At 43.9% G+C, this 21,260-nt stretch overlaps 1 protein-coding gene across 1 annotated transcript in view; it reads left to right on the top strand.

The window, feature by feature from the left end:
• The window catches only part of OBSCN (obscurin, cytoskeletal calmodulin and titin-interacting RhoGEF), a 226,432-nt gene that overhangs the window by 81,511 nt on the left and 123,661 nt on the right, over window positions 1–21,260 (top strand). Inside the window, exons 15-18 of the mRNA XM_065917289.1 lie at window positions 356–631; window positions 4,060–4,335; window positions 7,855–8,130; window positions 20,982–21,257. Of these exons, the coding sequence (XP_065773361.1) occupies window positions 356–631; window positions 4,060–4,335; window positions 7,855–8,130; window positions 20,982–21,257 (1,104 nt within the window). The remainder of the gene's footprint in view (window positions 1–355; window positions 632–4,059; window positions 4,336–7,854; window positions 8,131–20,981; window positions 21,258–21,260) is intronic.

Genomic DNA, 21,260 nt, shown 5'->3' with positions numbered 1-21,260 from the left:
TGCAGGTGTAAGGTTCCTGCATGTAGTATGGAGACTGGGGCACCATCTGGGAATGTTGGGGAACAGTTGCCTTGAGACCTGCAGATGTCATGAACAGAGAACAAGTCTGTTCTCAGGGCCTCGCACCCGGGACCTGCTCCTAGGGACCTGTGGGAAAAAGTGTAAATTGTGTCACATGCTGAGAAAGGCAGGGAGAGGTGTGCAGGGCACGGGGCTGGTGCAGAGCCTGGAGAAGTCTCCAGCCCCCCATCCTCCTACGCAGCCCCCCACCTCCCCATCCAGGTCTTCTCTGGCCGGGGCTGCTGTCCTGACTGAGATGGGGTCCCTGACCCCGTGTCTCCCCCTCTGTCCCCAGAACCCTCGGTGGTGTTTGCCAAGGAGCAGCCGGCACGCAGTGACGTGCAGGCCGTGGCAGGAACCAGCGCCACGCTGAGCTGCGAGGTGGCCCAGGCCCAGACGGAGGTGACGTGGTACAAGGACGGCAAGAAGCTGAGTCCGAGCTCAAAAGTGCGTGTGGAGGCCACGGGCCGTGGGCGGCAGCTGGTGGTGCAGCAGGCGGGCAAGGCGGACGCCGGGGAGTACAGCTGCGAGGCCGGGGGCCAGAAGGTCTCCTTCCACCTGGACGTCACAGGTCAGTCCTGGAGGAGGACGCCGAGCTAGCCTGCGTGCAGGTGACAAGGGGCCTGGCTTCCAGCCTCACCAGACTTGTGTATCGCCTGTAAGCTTTAGGACTTCACACCTTCCAGTCATCTGTGTCCCATCTTGTACCCATGGCTCAAGGAAGGCTGGATGGGGAGGTTCTCGTGGAAAGAAGAGGGCCTGTTTGTGTGCATCTGTTTCCTGGCAGTGAGGCTCAGTCACACTGTCTTCTTAGCACCCTACCAGAGCCTTCCCAGGCTCTCCCTGATTTTAGGGGGCTGATGTAGGCCTGGGGTATAATTGATTTTCCTCCCATCATATGTCTTCCCTGGCAACTAGTACTCACCCTCATCTATAACCTCATGCTGCTCTCAGCTGGCCAGGGGTATTTCACTTCGATTGATGCTGGATTAAGGAAAACATCGGCCACACAGTCCTATTTGGAATACTCTTAGGAGTAAACTTTGGGTGATGAAATTCGAGGTTTCTGGGATGCCCTTCATTCCTTTTCCTCTGTAGAGAGGGTCTGGTGGCTGGTAGGTCCCAAGAAATAGGCTGCTTTTTGTTGTCACTGCCTTGTGGAAGGAAGAAAGAAATGATGATGGTAGAGAGTCACCTGTGCTATTTAGGGTGATCTTCTTAGATAAAATATGATTCTCCTTTGTATTGGAGAAGGTTGGATGTTTCAGGTCAGTATTCCTCTTGGCATTACATTGATAAATTTAGGAATGGAAAGGAGAAAGTCATTTCTACCTCATCTGTGTGGATTGTTAAGAAAAAGTTACTGTCCTACAAGCCTCTGACGGGCAAAGCAGCCTTTATTTCCTTGCATTTTCCTAGTGGACAGTGAGTGTCTCTTTCTCATGACTGAAACATCAGGCAGTCTAAGAAATCAGGTTCTTCTTCTGGGAAGAAACTCTTCATGCAGAATAGGGGTGGGCTTCCATGCCACATTGACTCTTGGTGGCAGCCCCTGAGAGTTTGAGACCGTGTCAGTGTAGCCGGATGCGTGGGTGTGTATATGCCCCAGACTCCACCATGCATCTTTGCAGCATGTGATTTTTGAAGCACATTGAAGAGTACTTTAAGGTAAAAACCTTTGAAAAATTGTAAAATGTGCCTAAAACCTAGTAAAACACATGAAAATCAGACTGCCTGCAAAGATAGAGAAAACTCAAAGAATTGGATGACTTGTCGTTGTAATCAATAGGACAAATAATGAAAGTCTTGTCAGCCTCGTAGTTCTCTGGCCAACTGTATAAAATATTCCGGAAATTGTTATCCCATGCTTGGAGATGGTCCTAGAGAGTGAAGAGTGAGATACCCTCCATAACTGTCTTCATGTACAGAACATAACATTGATACTGACATCACTCTGGAGAGACAACGGGAGGATGAACTAACAGACCAGTTTACTGCGAGTATCACAATTATGAATTAAATGTTAAGAAAGTGAATTCAGCAGTGTATTCAGGGGTAGAGATCAGTGGTGAAAGTCCTAGTTCAGGATTGCATGTTGTATTAAAGTTGACAACGTTGATAGAAAGCTTGATATTAGACTGAATGCAGAAGGATCATCTCCATGATCACAGAATCCAATGGTTGATTAAACTTGCATGTCTTACACTGAGACAAATTGTTTGATAAAATTGAGCATCAGTTTCTGTCATAAAATTCTTAGTAAACTAGATAAAAAATATCTTCTTTTTAATGTTACTGCATTCTGGCAAAAAAAACAACAGCATCCCCCTTATGGTATACCTGGAAGTCTTTGATGTGAGGGACAGCACTCTCAGGCCACTCTACCCACTCAGTTCAGTAAGGAGGAGAATAAAGTCATTGGCAGAGTTTTGAAAAGCTAAACATGGGATTTGGTGATAATGTAATGATCAACTCAGACAATCCCAGAGATAAATGATTAGATTGCATCTGTTTCTTGAGTAAGATAAGTGTGTAAAAAATCAGTATGCAGTAATTATTACTACATCTGAGTCCTGGCAGGGATGGCTTGGAAAGTTAAGTTTGTATTGAAGAGTTAGACTAGCACGGGGGTGTCGTGTTTCTAATTCCCAGGCCTGATGAAAGTTGCGAAGGGTCTGTGTGTGGGACATTATTCAAGATTCTTGAGAGGCAGTCAGAGGTTGGAATAGATGGATAGAAATTCAAGGGAGAAAAATCAAAGAGTTTATTAACAGTCAAAATCAAAACCAGTTTTTTGGAGGGTGGGTCAGATGAAAGAGAGACAGGCAGATTCCAATGTAAGGTACAGCCAATGTGTTGTTTTCTTGTAGAAAATCATAGTGGAGTCTTTACTGGGATATGAATCAAGAATTACCATAAGACTGCAGTTCTCAAGACAAGGGGTCTCAGTCGGGGATGGTTACCAAACTGGAGGAACAGAAACTCAGTTCAGAAACAGTTCATAAATGACATCCCGGCACCACCATCCCTGCCTCGCCCAACCCCTTTCGATTGTTACTCTCTTGTCTGTTGAAGAAGTCAAGGGAGGATGTTGCAGAAAGAAATGGTGGTTGGATCACTGACCCACACAGAACACTTAAATTGTACTAACAATTCACACCATACACAGAAGTCAACTCAGGGTGGGTTGGAAACCTCAGAGTAAAGGCTAAGACCAAGAAAAATAAAACAGCCCTCAGATAATAACATGGTCTCTTCAAAGACTTAGGGTAAGGAAAGATTGCTTAAGTAGAACACAAATGCTCTAAACTCAAAGGGAAGAAGTGGACATTGTCACACTATCGGAAGGAAAAACTTTGTTACCTGTTTGTCATTCTCTGGCACACAAATGTATAAAAATTGGCCAGAGTTGAATCAACCCAAGAGAACACCTACTATTGGCAATGGGGAAAAGATTTGACCCTAGTCACCAGGAAGAAGAAAACAGTAATGGCAAACCCAGGCCTAAGGGGGAGGTGCTTGCTTTTTCACTCCTCAGACAGACATAGAGAGCCACAGGGGGGTGCAGGCACTCCCCCAGATTGCCACCAGCTGAGAATCCTGAGTCGGCAAGCGTGCCGAGCCTCAGCCATCTCCAGGACTGCAGGTGAAAGGTTCCTGCATGTAGTCTGGAGACTGGGGCCCCATCTGGGAATGTTGGGGAACAGTTGCCTCGAGACCTTCAGCTGCCATGAACAGAGAACAAGTCTGTTCTCAGGGCCTCCCACCCGGGACCTGCTCCTAGGGACCTGTGGGAGAAAGTGTAAATTGCCTCACATGCTGAGAAAGGCAGGGAGACGTGTGCAGGGCACGGGGCTGGTGCGGAGCCTGGAGAAGTCTCCAGCTCCACCATCCTCCTACGCAGCCCCCCACCTCCCCATCCAGGTCTTCTCTACCCGGGGCTGCCGTCCTGACTGAGATGGGGTCTCTGACCCTGTGCATCCCCCTCTGTCTCCCCAGAGCCCTCGGTGGTGTTTGCCAAGGAGCAGCCGGCACGCAGTGACGTGCAGGCCGTGGCGGGAAGCAGCGCCACGCTGAGCTGCGAGGTGGCCCAGGCCCAGACGGAGGTGACGTGGTACAAGGACGGCAAGAAGCTGAGTCTGAGCTCAAAAGTGCGTGTGGAGGCCACGGGCCGTGGGCGGCGGCTGGTGGTGCAGCAGGCGGGCAAGGCAGATGCCGGGGAGTACAGCTGCGAGGCCGGGGGCCAGAAGGTCTCCTTCCACCTGGATGTCACAGGTCAGTCCTGGAGGAGGAAGCCGAGCTAGCCTTTGTGCAGGTGATGAGGGGCCTGGCTTCCAGCCTCACCAGACTTGTGTATCGCCTGTAAGCTTTAGGACTTCACACCTTCCAGTCATCTGTGTCCCATCTTCTACCCATGGCTCCAGGAAGGCTGGATGGGGAGGTTCTCGTGGAAAGAAGAGGGCCTGTTTGTGTGTATCTGTTTCCCAGCACTTAGGCTCAGTCACGCTGTCATCTTAGCACCCGCCCAGAGCCTTCCCGTTGCTCCTGGTGTTAGGACCCAGGCTCTCCCTGATGTTTGGGGGCTGATGTAGGCCTGGGGTATAATTGATTTTCCTCCCATCATATGTCTTCCCTGACAACTAGTACTCACCCTCATCTATAACCTCATGCTGCTCTCAGCTGGCCAGGGGTATTTTGCTTTGGTTGATGCTGGATTAAGGAAAGTATCGGCCACACAGTCCTATTTGGAATTCTCTTAGGGGTAAACGTTTGATGATAAAATTCGAGATTTCTGGGATGCCCTTCATTCCTTTTACTCGTTGGAGAGGGTCTGGTGGCTGGTAGGTCCCTTGAAATAGGCTGCTTTTTGTTGTCACTGCCTTGTGGAAGGAAGAAAGAGATGATGATGGTAGAGAATCACCTTTCCTATTTAGGGTGATCTTCTTAGATAAAATATGATTTTCCTTTGTTTTGAAGAAGGTTGGATGTTTCAGGTCTGTATTCCTCTTGGCATTACATTGATGAATTTAGGAATGGAAAGGCGAAAGTCGTTTCTACTGCCTTAGTGTGGATTGTTAAGAAGTAGTTACTGTTCTGCAAGCCTCTGACGGGCAAAGCAGCCTTTATTTCCTTGAATTTTCCTAGTGGTCAGTGAGTGTCTCTTTCTCATGGCTGAAACATCAGGCAGTCTAAGAAGTCAGGTTATTTTTCTTCTGGGAAGAAAGTCTTCATGCAGAATAGGGGTGGGCTTCCATGCCACATTGACTCCTAGGTGGCAGCCCCTAAGAGTTTGAGACCGTGCTAGTGTAGCCGGATGTGTGGGTGTGTATATGCCCCAGACTCCACCATGCATCTTTGCAGAATGTGATTTTTGAAGCACATTGAAGGGTACTTTAAGGTAAAAACCTTTGAAAAATTGTAAAATGTGCCTAAAACCTAGTAAAATACATGAAAATCAGACTGCCTGCAAAGATAGAGAAAACTCAAAGAATTGGATGACTTGTAGTTGTAATCAATAGGACAAATAATGAAAGTCTTGTCAGCCTCGTAGTTCTCTGGTCAACTGTATAAAATATTCAGGAAATTGTTATTCCATGCTTGGAGATGGTCCTAGAGAGAGAAGAATGAGATACCCTCCAAAACTGTCTTCATGTACAGAACATAACATTGATACTAAAATCACTCTGGAAAGACAGCAGGAGAATGAAATACCAGACCAGTTTACTGTGAGTATCACAATTATGAATTAAATGTTAAGAAAGTGAATTCAGCAGTGTATCTAGAGGTAGAGATCTGTGGTGAAAGTCCTAGTTCAGGATTGCATGTTGTATTAACGTTGACAACGTTGATAGAAAGCTTGACATTAGATTGAATGCAAAAAGATCATCTCCGTGAGCACAGAAGCAAATGGTTGATTGAACTTGCATGTCTTACACTAAGACAAAATATTTGATAAAATTGAGCATCAGTTTCTGTCTAAAATTCTTAGTAAGCTTGATAAACGATATCTTCTTTTTAATGTTACTGCATTCTGGCAAAAACAACAACATCCCACTTATGGTACACCTGGAAGTCTTTGATGTGAGGGACGGCACACTCAGGCGGCTCTACCCACTGAGTTCAGTAAGGAGGAGAATAAAATCATTGGTAGAGTTTTGATAAACTAAAGATGGGATTTGGTGATAATGTAATGATCAACTCAGACAATCCCAGACATAGATGATTAGAGTGCATCTGTTTCTTGAGTAAGATAAGTGTGTAAAAAATCAGTATGCAGGAGTTATTTCTACATCTGAGTCCTGCCATGGACCGCTTGGAAAGTTAAGTTTGTGTGGAAGAGTTAAGACTAGCACAGGGGTGTCGTGTTTCTAATTCCCAGGCCTGATGAAAGTTGCGAAGGGTCTGTGTGTGAGACATTATTCAAGATTCTTGAGAGGCAGTCAGAGGTTGGAATAGATGGATAGAAATTCAAGGGGAAGAAATCAAAGATGTTTATTAACAATCAAAATTGAGACCTTTTTTTTGGGAGGTGGGTCAGATAAAAGAAAAACAGGCAGATTCCAAGGTAAGGTACAGCCAATGTTTTGTTTTCTTGTAGAAAATCAGAGTGGGAGTCTTTACTGGGACATGATGTGAGGAATCATAATAAGACTACAGTTCTCAAGAAAAGGGGGTCCCAGTGCGGGTATGGTTACCACACTGGAGGAACAGAAACTCAGTTCAGAAACAGTTCATAAATGACTTCCCAGCACCACCATCCCCCCTCACCCAACCCCTTTCAACTGTTACTCTCTTTTGTGTTGAAAAAGTCAAGGAAGGATGTTGCAGAAAGAAATGGTGGTTGGATCACTGACCCACACAGAACACTTAAGTTGTACTAACAATTCACACCATACACAGAAGTCAACTCAGGGTGAGTTGGAAACCTCAGAGTAAAGGCTAAGACCAAGAAAAATAAAACAGCCCTCAGATAATAACATGGTCTCTTCAAAGACTTAGGGTAAGGAGAGATTTCTTAAGTAGAGCACAAATGCTCTAAACTCAAAGGGAAGAAGTGGACATTGTCACACTATCGGAAGGGAAAACTTTGACTTAACAGAGGACTAGATCAGAGAGTGGATATACGAGTCACACGGTTGGGAATATCCTTAAAATTTACCTGTTTGTCATTCTCTGGCACGTAAATGTATAAAAGTTGGCCAGAGTTGAATCAACCCAAGAGAACACCTACTACTGGCAAGTGGGCAAAAGATTTGACCCTAGTCACTAGGAAGAAGAAAACAGTAATGGCAAACCCAGGCCTAAGGGGGAGGTGCTTGCTTCTTCACTCCTCAGAGACACAGAGAGCCACGGGGAGGTGCAGGCACTCCCCCAGATGGCCACCAACTGAGAATCCTGAGAGTTGGCAAGCGCGCCGAGCCTCAGCCATCTCCAGGACTGCAGGTGAAAGGTTCCTGCATGTAGTATGGAGACTGGGGCACCATCTGGGAATGTTGGGGAACAGTTGCCTTGAGACCTGCAGATGTCATGAGCAGAGAACAAGTCTGTTCTCAGGGCCTCCCACCTGGGACCTGCTCCTAGGGACCTGTGGGAGAAAGTGTAAATTGTGTCACATGCTGAGAAAGGCAGGGAGACGTGTGCAGGGCACGGGGCTGGTGCAGAGCCTGGAGAAGTCTCCAGCTCCACCATCCTCCTACGTAGCCCCGCACCTCCCCATCCAGGTCTTCTCTGCCCGGGGCTGCCGTCCTGACTGAGATGGGGTCCCTGACCCCGTGTCTCCCCCTCTGTCCCCAGAGCCCTCGGTGGTGTTTGCCAAGGAGCAGCCGGCACGCAGTGACGTGCAGGCCGCGGCGGGAAGCAGCGCCACGCTGAGCTGCAAGGTGGCCCAGGCCCAGACGGAGGTGACGTGGTACAAGGACGGCAAGAAGCTGAGTCCGAGCTCAAAAGTGCATGTGGAGGCCACGGGCCGTGGGCGGCGGCTGGTGGTGCAGCAGGCGGGCAAGGCGGATGCCGGGGAGTACAGCTGCGAGGCCGGGGGCCAGAAGATCTCTTTCCACCTGGACGTCACAGGTCAGTCCTGGAGGAGGACGCCGAGCTAGCCTGTGTGCAGGTGATGAAGGGCCTGGCCTCCAGCCTCACCAAACACGTGTGTGCTTGCCTGGATCTTCCATCTCTCAAGCCTCCCTGTGTTCCATGTCCCACTTGGTCCCCACTTTGGCTGGGGGAGCATGTAAAGGGAGGGTGTGCTTGCAAAGAGAAGGGACCGTTTCTGTCCACCTGTTTCCAGGCAGTGAGGCTCAATCTCAGTGTCTTGGCACCTGCCCAGAACTGTCGGGACCCTGCCTTTCCCTGATGCCTGGGCTTGTAGATAACTTAGTTTCCTCCCATCATCTGTCTTTTCTGGGAGCTAGCTCATGCCCTCATCCAGCCCCTCATGCTGGTCCCAGTTGACCAGTGGTGTGTTAGTTTGAGGGATCTTGGATCAGGGGAAAGGTTGGCCACACAATCCTCATTGGCCTTCTCTCAGAAGTGAACTTTGAATTACAAAATTTGAGTTTTCTGGGAGGCTCTTCCTCCCTTTTCCTGGATATAGAAGCTCCAGTTGGCGATAGATAGAAAAAAAATGGACATGTTTTACTGTCACTTCCTTGCAAAGGGAAGAAACAGAGGATGATTAATGGAAGTCACTTGTGCTACTTTGGGTGATCTTAGATCAAAGATGGTATTGCCTTTGTCTTCTAACAGACTCTATGTTCCGTGTCAGTATTCCTGTCCATGTTACACTGATGAATTTAGAAATGGAAAGGAAAAATTCACAGCTGCCACGTCAGTCGGCGTTGCTAATGAGGATTTACTGCCCTCACAGCCCCTGACTGGCAAAACAATCTTTATTTTGTTGCATTTTCGTAGTGGTCAGTAAGACTGTCTGCCTCATGTACCTCAAGCACAGGACAGTCTAAAAACTCAGGTTAGTCTTCTGGGAAGAGGATCTTCATGCCAATATAGAGATGGGCTGCCATCCCACATTTTTTTTTCCTTTTTTAAAAAAAAATTGTTAATTTTTAATTGAAAGATGATTCCTTTATAAAGTTTCGTTGTTTTCTGTCAAACCTCAACATGCATCAGCCATGGGTATACATGTGTCCCCTCCGTCTTGAACCTCCCTCCCGTCTCCCGCCCCATCCCACCCCTCTGGGATGATACGGAGCCCCTGTTTGAGTTCCCTGAGACGTGCAGCCGATTCCCGTTGGCTGTCTATTTTACACATGGTGATGTAAGTTTCCATGGTACCCTCTCCATACAGCTCACCCTCTCCTCCCCGCTCCCCATGTCCATAAGTCTGTTCTCTATGTCTGTGTCTCCATTGCTGCCCTGCAAATAGGTTCATCAGTGCCATCTCTCTACATTCCGTATATATACACGTTAGCGTACGATATCTATCTTTGTCTTTCCGACTTACTTCACTCTATAATAGGCTCTAGGTTCATCCACCTCATTAGAACCGACTCAAATGCATTTCTTTCTATGGCTGACTAATATTCCGTTGTGTATATGTACCACAACTTCTTTATCCATTCATCTGTCGATGGACATCTAGGTTGCTTCCATATTCTAGCAATTGTAAGTGGTGCTGCAGTGAACATTGGAGCACGTGTGTCTTTCAGTTTTGGTTTCCTCAGGGTATATGCCTAGGAGTGGGATTGCTGGGTCATGTGGTGATTTTATTTATTCCTAGATTTTTTTAAGGAATCTCCATACCGTCTTCCATAGTGGCTATTTCAATTTATATTCCCACCAACAGTGCAAGAGCATTCCGTTTTCTCCACGCCCTATCCAGAGTTTATTGTTTGTAGACTTTTTGATGGTGGCCATTCTGATTGGTGTGAGGTGATATCTTACTGTAGTTTTGATTTGTTTTCTCTAGTAATGAGCGATGCTGAACATCTTTTCACGTGTTTGTTAGCCATATTTATGTCTTCTTTGGAGAAATGTCTGTTTAGGTCTTTTTCCCACTTTTTGATTGGGCTGTTTGTTTTCCTGGTATTGAGTTGTATGAGCTGCTTGTATATTTTGGAAATTAATCCTTTGTCAGTTGTTTCATTTGCTGTTATTTTCTCCCATTCTGAGGGTTGTCTTTTCACCATGTTTGTAGTTTCCTTTGCTGTGCAAAAGCTGTTAAGTTTAACTAGGCCCCACTTGTTTACTTTTGTTTTTATTTCCATTACTCCAAGAGGTGGGTCATAGAAGATCTTGCTTTGATTTATGTCATTGAGTGTTCTGCCTATGCTTTCCTGTAAGAGTTTTATAGTTTTATAGTTTCTGATCTTGCACTTATGTCTTAATCTTTGAGTTTATCTTTGTGTATGGTGTTAAAAAGTGTTCTAATTCCATTCTTTTACACGTAACTGTCCAGTTTTCCCCAGCACCATTTATTGAAGAGGCTGTCTTTGCCCCATTGTATATTCTTGCCTCCTTTGTCAAAAATAAGGTACCCATGGGTGCATGGGTTTATTTCTGGGCTTTCTATCTTGTTCCATTGGTCTATTTCTGTTTTTGTGCCAGTACCATACTGTCTTGATGACTGTAGCTTTGTAGTATAACCTGAAGTCAGGAAGATTGATTCCTTCAGCTCCATTCTTCTTTCTCAAGATTGCTTTGGCAATTTGGTTATTCAGGGTCTTTTGTGTTTCCATATGAGTTGTGAAATATTTTGTTCTAATTCTGTGAAAAATGCCATTGGTAATTTGACAGGGTTCACACTGAGTCTGTAGAGTGCATTTTGTAGTATAGTCATTTTCACAATACTGATTATTTCTACCCAGGAACATGGAATAGCTTCCCATCTGTTTATGTTGTCTTTGATTTCTTTCATCAGTGTCTTATAATTTTCTCTATGCAGTTCTTTTGTCACCTTAGGTAGGTTTATTCCTAGATATTTTATTATTTTTGTTGCAATGGTGAATGGGACTGATCCCTTAATTTCTCTTTCTTATTTTTCATTGTTAGTATATATGAATGCAAGTGATTTCTGTGTATTGAGTTTGTATCCTACGACTTTGATAAATTCACTGATTAGCTTTAGTAATTTTCTGATAGTATCTTTAGTAATTTTCTGATAGTATCTTCTGATAGATAATTTTCTATATGTAGTATCATGTCATTTGCAAACAGTGACAGATTTACTTCTTTTTTTCCAATTTGAATTCCTTTTATTTCTTTTTCTTCTCTGATGGCTGTAGCTAGGACTTTGTAAACTATGTTGAATAATAGTGGTGAAAGTGGACACCCTTGTCTTGTTCCTGATCTTAGGGGGAATGCTTTTGGTTTTTCACCATTGAGAATAATGTTTGCTGTAGGCTTATCATATATGGCCTTTACTGTGTTGAGGTAGGTTCCTTCTCTGCCCATTTTTGAAGAGTTTTAATCATAAATGGGTGCTGAATTTTGTCAAAGGCTTTTTCTGCATCTATTGAGATTATCATATGATTTTTATCTTTCAGTTTGTTAATATGATGCATCACATTGATTTGTGTGTACTGAAGAATCCTTGCACCCCTGAAGTAAACTCAACCTGATCATGGTTATGAGCTTTTTAATGTGTTGTTGAGTTCTGTTTTCTAGAATTTGTTGAGGATTTTTGTATCCATTTTCATCAGTGATATTGGCCTGTAGTTTTCTTTGTCTCGTTTTGGTATCAGGGTGATGGTGGCCTCATAGAATGAGTTTGGAAGTGTTCCTTCCTCTGCAATTTTTTGAAAGAGTTTTAGAAGAATAGGTATTAGCTCTTCTTTATGTGTTTGATTAGAATTCACCTGTGAAGCCATCTGGTCCTGGGCGTTGGTTTTTTGGGGGATTTTTGATCACAGTTTTGATATCAGTGCTTGTGGATTGGGTTGTTCATTATTTCTATTTCTTCCTGCTTCAGTCTTGAAAGATTTAACTTTTCTAAGAATCTATCCATTTCTTCCAGTTTATCCATTTTATTGCCATTAAGTTGCTCATAATAGTCTCTTATAATCCTTTGTAGTTCTTTATTGTTGTAACTTCTCCTTTTTCATTTCTAATTTTGTTGATTTGCTTCTTCTCTCTTTTTTCTCGATGAATGTGGCTAAAGGTTTATCAGTTTTATCTCCTCAAAGAATGAGCTTTTAGTTTTATTAATTTTTACTATTGTTTCTTTCATTTATTTTTCATTTTTTTCTGCTCTGATCTTTGTGATTTCTTTCCTTCTGCTGATTTGGGAGTCTTTTTATTCTTCTTTTTCCAGTTGTTTTAGGTGTTAAGTTAGGTTGTCTAGTCAATGTTTTTCTTGTTTCTTGAGGTAGGATTGTATTGCTATAAACTTCCCTCTTAGAACTGCTTTTGCTGGATCCCATAAGTTTTGGGTTGTCGTGTTTTCATTGTTATTTATTTCTAGGATTTTTTTTATTTCCTTTTGATTTCTTTAGTAACCTGTTCATTATTTAGAAACATACTGTTTAATCTCCATGTGTTTGTGGTTTTTACAGTTTTTTCTTATTATTGATATCTAGTCTCATAGAGTTGTGGTCAGAAAAGATGCTTGATATGACTTCAATTTTCTTACATTCCTGAGGTTTGATTTGTGACCCAAGATGTGGTCTATCCTGGAGAATGTTCCGTGTTCACTGGAGAAGAAGGTGTATTCTTCTGCATTTGGATGGACTGTCCTGAAGACATCAATGAGATCCAGCTCATCTAATGTATTAATTAAGACTCGTGTTTCCTTATTAATTTTCTCCTTTGATGACCTGTCCATTGGTGTGAGTGGGGTGTTAAAGTCTCCTGCTATTATTGTGTTACTGTCAATTTCTCCTTTTATGTCTGTGAGTGTTTGTCTTGTGCATTGAGGTGCTCCTGTGTTGGGTGCATAGGTATTTACAATTGTTACATCTTCCTGTTGGATTATGTAGTATGCTTCCTTATCTCTTGTAACAATTCTTTATTTCAAGGTCTGTTTTGTTTGATATGAAGATTGCTATTCCAGCTTTCTTTTGCTTCCCATTTGCATGAAATATATTTTTCTATCCTCTCACTTTCAGTCTATAGGTGTCTTTAGGTATGAAGTGGGTTTCTTGTAGACAGCTTATGTATGGGTCTTGATTTTGTATCCATTCAACTAGTCTATATCTTTTGGTTGGACCATTTAATTCATTTAAATTTAAAGCAATTATTGATATATATGTTCCTATTTCCATTTTCTTAATTGTTTGTGGTTTGTTTCTGTAGATCTTTTTCTTGTTTTGTGTTTCTTGACTATATACGTCCCTTTAACATTTCTTATAAAGCTGATTTAGTGGTACTGAATTCTCTTAACTTTTGCTTGTCTGTAAAGCTTTTGATTTCTCCATCAATTTTGAATGAAATTCTTGCCAGGCAGAGTAATCTTGGTTGTACATTTTCCCCTTTTAGTACTTTAAGTATATCCTGCCATTCCCTTCTGGCCGACAGAGTTTCTGCTGAAAGATCAGCTGTTAAATGTATGGGGTTTCCCTTGTATGTTACTTGTTGCTTTTCTCTTACTGCTTTTAATATTCTTTCTTTATATTTAACCTTTGTTAGTTTGATTAGTGTGTATCTTGGCATGTTTGTCCTTGGGTTTATTCTATATAGGACTCTTTGCACCTCTTGGACTTGATTGACTATTTCCTTTTCCATGTTGGGGAAATTTTCAACTATAATCTCTTAAGAATTTTTCTTATACCTTCTTTTTCTCTTCTTCTTCTGGGATCCATGTAATTCAAATTTTGGTGCATATAATATTGTTCCAGAGATCTCTGAGACTGTCCTCAGTTCTTTTCATTCTTTTTACTTTATTCTGCCCTTCAGCAGTCATTTCCACCATTTTATCTTTCAGCTCACTGATCCATTCTTCTGTTTCAGATATTCTGCTCTTGATTCCTTCTAGAATATTTTTAATTTCAGTAATTGTGTTGTTTGTGTCTGTATGTTTATTATCTAATTCTTCTAGCTCTTTGTTAGTTGATTCTTGCATTTTCTCCATTTTATTTTCAAGGTTTTGTATCATCTTTATTATCAATATTCTGAATTCTTTTTCAGGTAGTTTGCTTATTTTCTCTTCCTTTATTTGGACTTGTGTGTTTTCTGGTTTGTTCCTTCGTTTGCGCAGTACTTCTGTTTTTTCATTATTTTTTTAAACTTATTATGTTTGAGGTCTCCTTTTTCCAGGAGAAAATAATTCAGGGTGAATTCTTCCTTCCTTTTGGTTTCTGCCTCATAAGTTTGGTCCAGTGGTTTGTGTCAGCTTTGTGTAGGGTGTGACTTGTGCTTGCATGTGGTGGGAGGCGGTGAGTTTTTTTTTCTTCCTCTGATGGGCAGGACTGAGCGAGGTGGTAATCTTGTCTACCGAAGATTGGGTTTGTATTTTTGTCTTTTTTTTTTGGATGAGGCACCCTGCTACTGGTAGTTGGGCAATGCCAGGTCTTGTATTCAAGTGGTTGCCTTTGTGGGAGTTCTCGCTACTTGATACTCCCTAGGATTAGGAGTTCTCTGGTAGTCTAGGGTCTTGGAGTCAGCACTCCCACTCCAAAGGCTCAGGGCTTGATCTCTGGCCAGGAACTGAGATTCCACAGGTGGGTGGTTATGGCATTAAATGGGATTAAAACAAATGCCCCAAAAGAAGAAACCAAAGATGAACCCCAGACAAATGGCAATTACAAAATCAGGCAAATAATAATTAAAATAATGGACAATACACACATACATAAACACCCATAGCAAAATCAAAACAGTCCAACAAAAATAAAGTACAACAGACTGACCCAGTGAACAAAAGAAACCAAAAATGATATCCACCAGTTAAGAACAAAACTAAAGCACAAACTGGAAAACAAAACTAAAGCAAGACACCAATTGGGGGATAAAGCAGTGAAAACAAACCTAACAAATATGGTGAGAAAAAGAAAAGAAAGAAAGAATAGAAATGCAAAGTTAAATAGAGGCAGGGAAAGATTTATATATATTAAAGATTAACTGCAAGGGGGAAAGAACAGTAGGAAAAGCAAACAAAAAAATAGATGTAGAAAAAATAATGTTTTTAAATTTTTTTTTTTAATTAAAGAGGATAAAAAGAAAACCACAGAACTGCAAAAGGCCAAAGTTCTGCAAAAGGCAGAAGTTTATAACAGAAATAAAAAGTGTGATTGAAAAAAAATCTCATAAGCTTAAATAGATTTCATAGTGCTAATAAAATCAACAGCTACAACAGGGTGGGGGAGGTAGGGAAAAAAAGAGAAAAAAAAATCCAGAAGCAACTATAGAGCAAGTCAAAATATAAGCATAATAAATGTTTTTCTTGAGTCTCTGCTGTCAGCATTCTTTCCCTCACTGTGACTCACAGTCCACGTTGCCTCCCGAGGACGCCCTCTAATATGAGGCCGGTCTCTGGACCTGCTTGGGGACAGCTCAGACTCTAATCTGCTCCTACTCCTGTGTGTTTTTGCCTCCAATGCCCACAGCTATCAGAACTAGTGCGCTTTCTTTTGTGGGAGCTCTCAATGACCTCTTATATATTCCATAGACACAGAGTCTGCCTAGTTGATCTTGTGAATTTAATCTGCAGCTTGTACAGCTGGTGGGAAGGTTTTGGGTCTTCTTCCTTAGCCACACTGCCCCCGGGTTTCAGCTGTGGTTTTATTTCCACCTCTGCATGTGGGTCGTCCACTGGGGTTTGCTCCTGAGGCTGCCCTGGAGGACTTGGGCTTGCCCCTGTGAGGGCTAGGTGTGGAGGTGGGGCAGCTGCTTGGGTCGCAGGGGTTCTGGCAGCACCAGGTACTGAGGGGGGTTGGCGGCTCGGGCAGCAGGAAATATAGTGCTCTAGAAGAAAAATAAATGCAAAAAGGCAAACTGGTTGTCTAAGGAGGCCTTACAAATAGCTGAGAAAAAACCACTACAATATTGTAAAGTAATTAGCCTCCAATTAAAATAAATAAATTAAAAATTTTTTTTAAAAAGAGAAGAAAAGCTAAAGGCAAAGGAAAAAAGGAAAGATATACCCATCTGAAGAAAAGTTCCAAAGAAAAGCAAGGAGAGATAAAAAGCCTTCCTCAGTGATCAGTTCAAAGAAATAGAGGAAAACAATAGAATAGGAAAAACTAGAGATCTCTTCAAGAAAATTAGAGATACCAAGGGAACATTTCATGCGAAGATGGGCGCAATAACAGACAGAAGTGGTATGGACCTAAAAGGAGCAGAAGATATTAAGAAAAGGTGGCAGGAACACACAGAAGAGCTATACAAAAAAAGATCCTAATGACCCAGATAATCACAATGGTTTGATCACTCATCTAGAGCCAGACATCCTGGAGTGCGAAGTCAAGTGGCCCTTAGGAAACATCACTACGAACAAAGCTAGTGGAGGTTATGGAATTCTAGCCGAGCTATTTCAAATCCTGAAAGATGATGCTGTGAAAGTGCTGCACTCAATATGCCAGCAAATTTGGAAAACTCAGCAGTGGCCACAGGACTGGAAAAGGTCAGTTTTCATTCCAGTCCCAAGAAAGGAAATGGCAAAGAATGTTCAAACTACAACACAATTGCACGCATCCCACATGCTAGCAAAGTAATGTTCAAAATTCTTTTGAGGAAGTTTTCAACAGTACGTGAATGGTGATCTTCCAGATGTTTAAGCTGGATTTAGAAAAGGCAGAGGAACCAGAGATCAAATTGCCAACATCTGTTGGATCATCGGAAAAGCAAGAAAATTCCAGAAAAACATCTACTTCTAAAAAAAACAAAAGAAGTCTCCTTCTGCTTTGTTGACTACGCCAAAGCCTTTGACTGTGTGGGTCACAACAAACTGTGGAAAATTCTTAAAGAGATGGGAATACCAAACTAGCTGACCTGCCTCCTGAGAAATCTGTATGCAGGTCAGGAAGCAACAGTTAGAATTGGACATGGAACAATGGAGTGGTTACAAGTTGGGAAAGGTGTACATTAAGGCTGTATGTTGTCACCCTGCTTATTTAACTTATATGCAGAGTACATCATGAGAAATGCCAGGCTGGATGAAGCACAAGCTGGAATCAAAATTTCTTGGAGAAATATCAATAACCTCAGCTATGCAGATGATACCACCTTTATGGCAGAAAGCAAAGAGGAGCTGAAGAGCCTCTTGATGAAAGTTACAGAGGAAAGTGAAAAAGCTGGCTTGAAACTTGGCATTCAAAAAATTAAGATCATGGCATCTGGTCCCATCACTTCATGGCAAATAGATGGGGAAACAATGGAAACAGTGCCAAACTTTATTTTCTTAGGCTCCAAAATCACTGCAGATGGTGACTGCAGTCATGAAGTTAAGATGCTTGCTCCTTGGAAGAAAAGCTGTGACAAACCTAGACAGCATATTAAAAAGCAGAGACATTAATTTGCTGACAAAAGTCCATCTAGTCAAGGCTATAGTTTTTCCAGTAGTCATGTATGGATGTGAGCGTTGGACAATAAAGAAAGCTGAAGAATTGATGCTTTTGAAGTGTGGTGCTGGAGAAGACTCTTGAGAGTCCCTTGGACTGCAAGGAGATCCAACCAGTGAATCCTAAAGGAAATCAACCCTGAGTATTCATTGGAAGGACTGATTCTGAAGCTGAAGCTCCAGTACTTTGGCCACCTGATGCAAAGTAGTGACTCATTGGAAAAAGCCCTGATGCTGGGAAAGATTGAAGGCAGGAAGAGAAGGGGATGACAGAGGAGATAGTTGGATGTCATCAGTGACTCGATGGACATGAGTTTGAGCAAATTCCAGCAGTTATTGATAAACAGGGAAGCCTGGTGTGCTGCAGTCTATGGGATCGCAAAGAGTTGAACACGACTCAGCAGCTTAACTGAACTGAGAAGGATATGGCAACCCACTCCAGCTTTCTTGCCTGGAGAACCCCTGTGACAGAGAAGCCTGCCAGGCCACAGTCTGCAGGGTCGCAGAATTGACAGGACTGAAGCGCCCTGCGCCTTGCATAGATGCAAGTCTGTTTTCTTTTTTTTTTTGCCTGTGGCAGTTCTGCCCCAGTGGGGTTGAGCATGAAGGTGGCGGAGCTGCTTGGGTCATGAGGACCCAGGCGGTACCAAGTGCGCAGGGACGTGGACTCTGTTGGCTGCAGGAGTTATGGCCCTATCAGTCTTTTTCTAGCCTCTGGCAGCTGGCAGTCAGAAGGCCTCTTTGTCTTGTCTTTCTCCGTTGCTCTGCCCATTCGGGGTCCTCCTCTGGAGATGGGCGCATCAGGCACATAAAGGGGCACCCTGGGTGGGGTCCCACTCTAATTTGGTGCATCAGATGTCTGATGGGCCAGCCTCTCTATTGTTCAGCTGCTGATGCTGGCGTGTGAGGAGAGAGAGGCTATGGTGATGGCTCCACCCCCTACACGTGCCTCAGCAGTATCGCCTTGCTTCCATGGCTGCCCAGCTTTCCTCCACAGGAATTTCCCACCATAATCTCGTCCCTCTCATCCCTTCAATCCGTCTTTCCACAGTCAACAGCAGCCCTCACCCTGGGATTGCTTCACAATCCCTACTCTCCAGCTCACAGCTGCTGCGCCTTATAGGGGACCTGCGTCCCTGTCCAGGGTACATATGGCTGCAGCAAGGACTGTCTGATTCTCATTCCATTTAGGCTGCCACAGATCAGCTGTTTCACTCTCAGCCTTAAATGATTCTCCTCTCGGACAATTGCCCCGATGTGGGGATCGGACCCCTGCTTCAGTTTCCCTACCCACCAAGGGCAGGTCCAGTCCTACTAACACTCCTGTTTTTCCCTAGTTCCTTCCTCCTACTGAGTTTTGCGTGGGTCTATATATCCTTTTCCGGTGGTCAGGTACTCCTGCCTGCTCTCAGCTGGTGTTCTGCATGCACTTCTGGGTCTGAAGGTGTACTCCTGATGCATCTGTGGAGGGAGAGGTACTCCATGTCCACCTGCTCCTCTGCCACCCCATGTTATCACTAGGTGCTTACCTCTGACATTTTGTGATCATGCCAGGGTAGGTTGGTTTGTGGGTGTGTGTGTTCCCCAGATCCCACCATGCAACTTTGTTAAATGTGGTTTTTGAAGCATGTTAGTGAGTATTCTAAGGTAAAACCATTTGAAAATAGTGAAGTGTGGCTAAATCTTAGTAATCTCTGAAAATCAGATACAGGAAGATAAAGAAAATCAGAGATATGACTTGTGAATCAGTAAGACCACTGATGAAAATCTTCTCAGCCCTGTAGTTCTCTGATACACTATACAAAATATCTGGAAACTGCTGTTCCACTGGACATGGTTTCAAAAAACTAAAGGTGGATTTGCTGATAATAGGATGATCAACTCAGACCATCCTTAAAGATAAACTATTAGAATGTATATGATTCTTGCATAGGATTAATGTGTAAAAAATTAACATGGAAAAAACACTTCTGTGTCTAAGTCCTGGCAAGGTGTGCTTGGGAAAAAAAATGAAATTTGTGTGAAAGCGTTAGACTAGCTTAGTTGTATCATGTTTCTAATTCCAGGTCTGATCAATGTTGCCAAGAGGCTGTGTGGGGGGAAATTCTGGATTCTTGAGAGACAGTTAAAGGTTGCAAGAGATGGATAGAAATCCAACGGGGGAAAAAAATCAAAACTTGTTTATTAACAATCAAAATGGAAGAAAATTTGTTTTTTCAGTGGTCTGATATAAGAATAACAGGCAGATTGCAAAGGCAAGATAACAGCCAGTATGTCATTTTCTTGAAGAAGAGCATGGTAGGAGCATTTACAGTTACCCAATGTCAAAAATTATTACAAGGCTACAGTCTTCAAGATAAGGGATCCCAGTGCTGGGATGGTTACCACATCCTAGGAACAGAATAGTGAACTCAGAAACAGTCCTTGCAGAAGTGGAATCTTGCATCACCCATTCCTACTGACCTTCTGCATCTTCCACTTGTTACTGTGTTGTCTATTGAGAACTAGGGGAAGGATGTTGTCCTCCAAAAATGGTGGGTGGACCACTGCACCATACAGAAAAATTTTGTACTAGCAGTTCACACCACACTCATAAGTCAACTTGAGGTGGGTTAGACACCTCAGTGTTAAAGATAAAACCCCAAAATTCACAGATGCTAATGTGGTTTCTTCAAGACTTTAGGTAAAAAGATTTCTTGAATACAGACGCTCTACGCTTAAGGGGACAAAATGGCTATTGTGACACTGTTGGAGGAAAAACTATTGGAGAACTGGATCAGAGTGAAAATGCTAGTCACACAATCGAGAATATCCTTAAATCCTACCTATGTGTCAGTCTCTGGTATTTAAATTGACAAAGAGTGGCCAGATGTGAATTGAGAGAAGAGAGAACCTATTGGTTAAGTGGGCAAGGAATTTGAATAGTGTCACCAATGAGAAAAGAACAAGAATGGTGAACCCAGTCCTAAGGGGAAGGTGCTTGCTTCTTCATTCCTCAGACAAAGACAAAGAAAGCCACGGGGAGGTGCAGGCACTCCCCCAGATTGCCACCAGCTGAGAATCCTGAGAGTAGGCAAGGGCGCCGAGCCTCAGCCATCTCCAGGACTGCAGGTGAAAGGTTCCTGCATAGTAGTATGAAGACTGGGGCACCATCTGGGAATGTTGGGGAGCAGTTGCCTTGAGACCTGCAGATGCCATGAGCAGGGGACAAATCTGTTCCAGTGACTGCCCACCCCAAGGTGTGCTCCCAGGGACCCATGAGAGAATGCATAAATTGTGTCCCTGTTGCTGAGAAAGGCAGGGGGACCTCTGCAGGGCACGGGGCTGTTGCAAAGCCTGGAGAAGTCTCCAGCTCCACCATCCCCTTTCCCGACTGCCCCCTACCACCTCCCCATCCAGGTCTTCTCTGCCCGGGGCTGCCGTCCTGACTGAGGTGGGGTCTCTGACCCTGTGTCTCCCCCTCTGTCCCCAGAGCCCTCGGTGGTGTTTGCCAAGGAGCAGCCGGCACGCAGTGACGTGCAGGCCGTGGCGGGAAGCAGCGCCACGCTGAGCTGCGAGGTGGCCCAGGCCCAGACGGAGGTGACGTGGTACAAGGACGGCAAGAAGCTGAGCCCGAGCTCGAAAGTGCGTGTGGAGGCCACGGGCTGTGGGCGGCGACTGGTGGTGCAGCAGGCGGGCAAGGCGGATGCCGGGGAGTACAGCTGCGAGGCCGGGGGCCAGAAGGTCTCCTTCCACCTGGACGTCACAGGTC

The sequence above is a fragment of the Muntiacus reevesi genome, chromosome 1 (genome assembly GCF_963930625.1).
Source record: "Muntiacus reevesi chromosome 1, mMunRee1.1, whole genome shotgun sequence".
NCBI lineage: Eukaryota > Metazoa > Chordata > Mammalia > Artiodactyla > Cervidae > Muntiacus > Muntiacus reevesi.
This window is presented reverse-complemented; position numbering and strand designations above follow the sequence as displayed.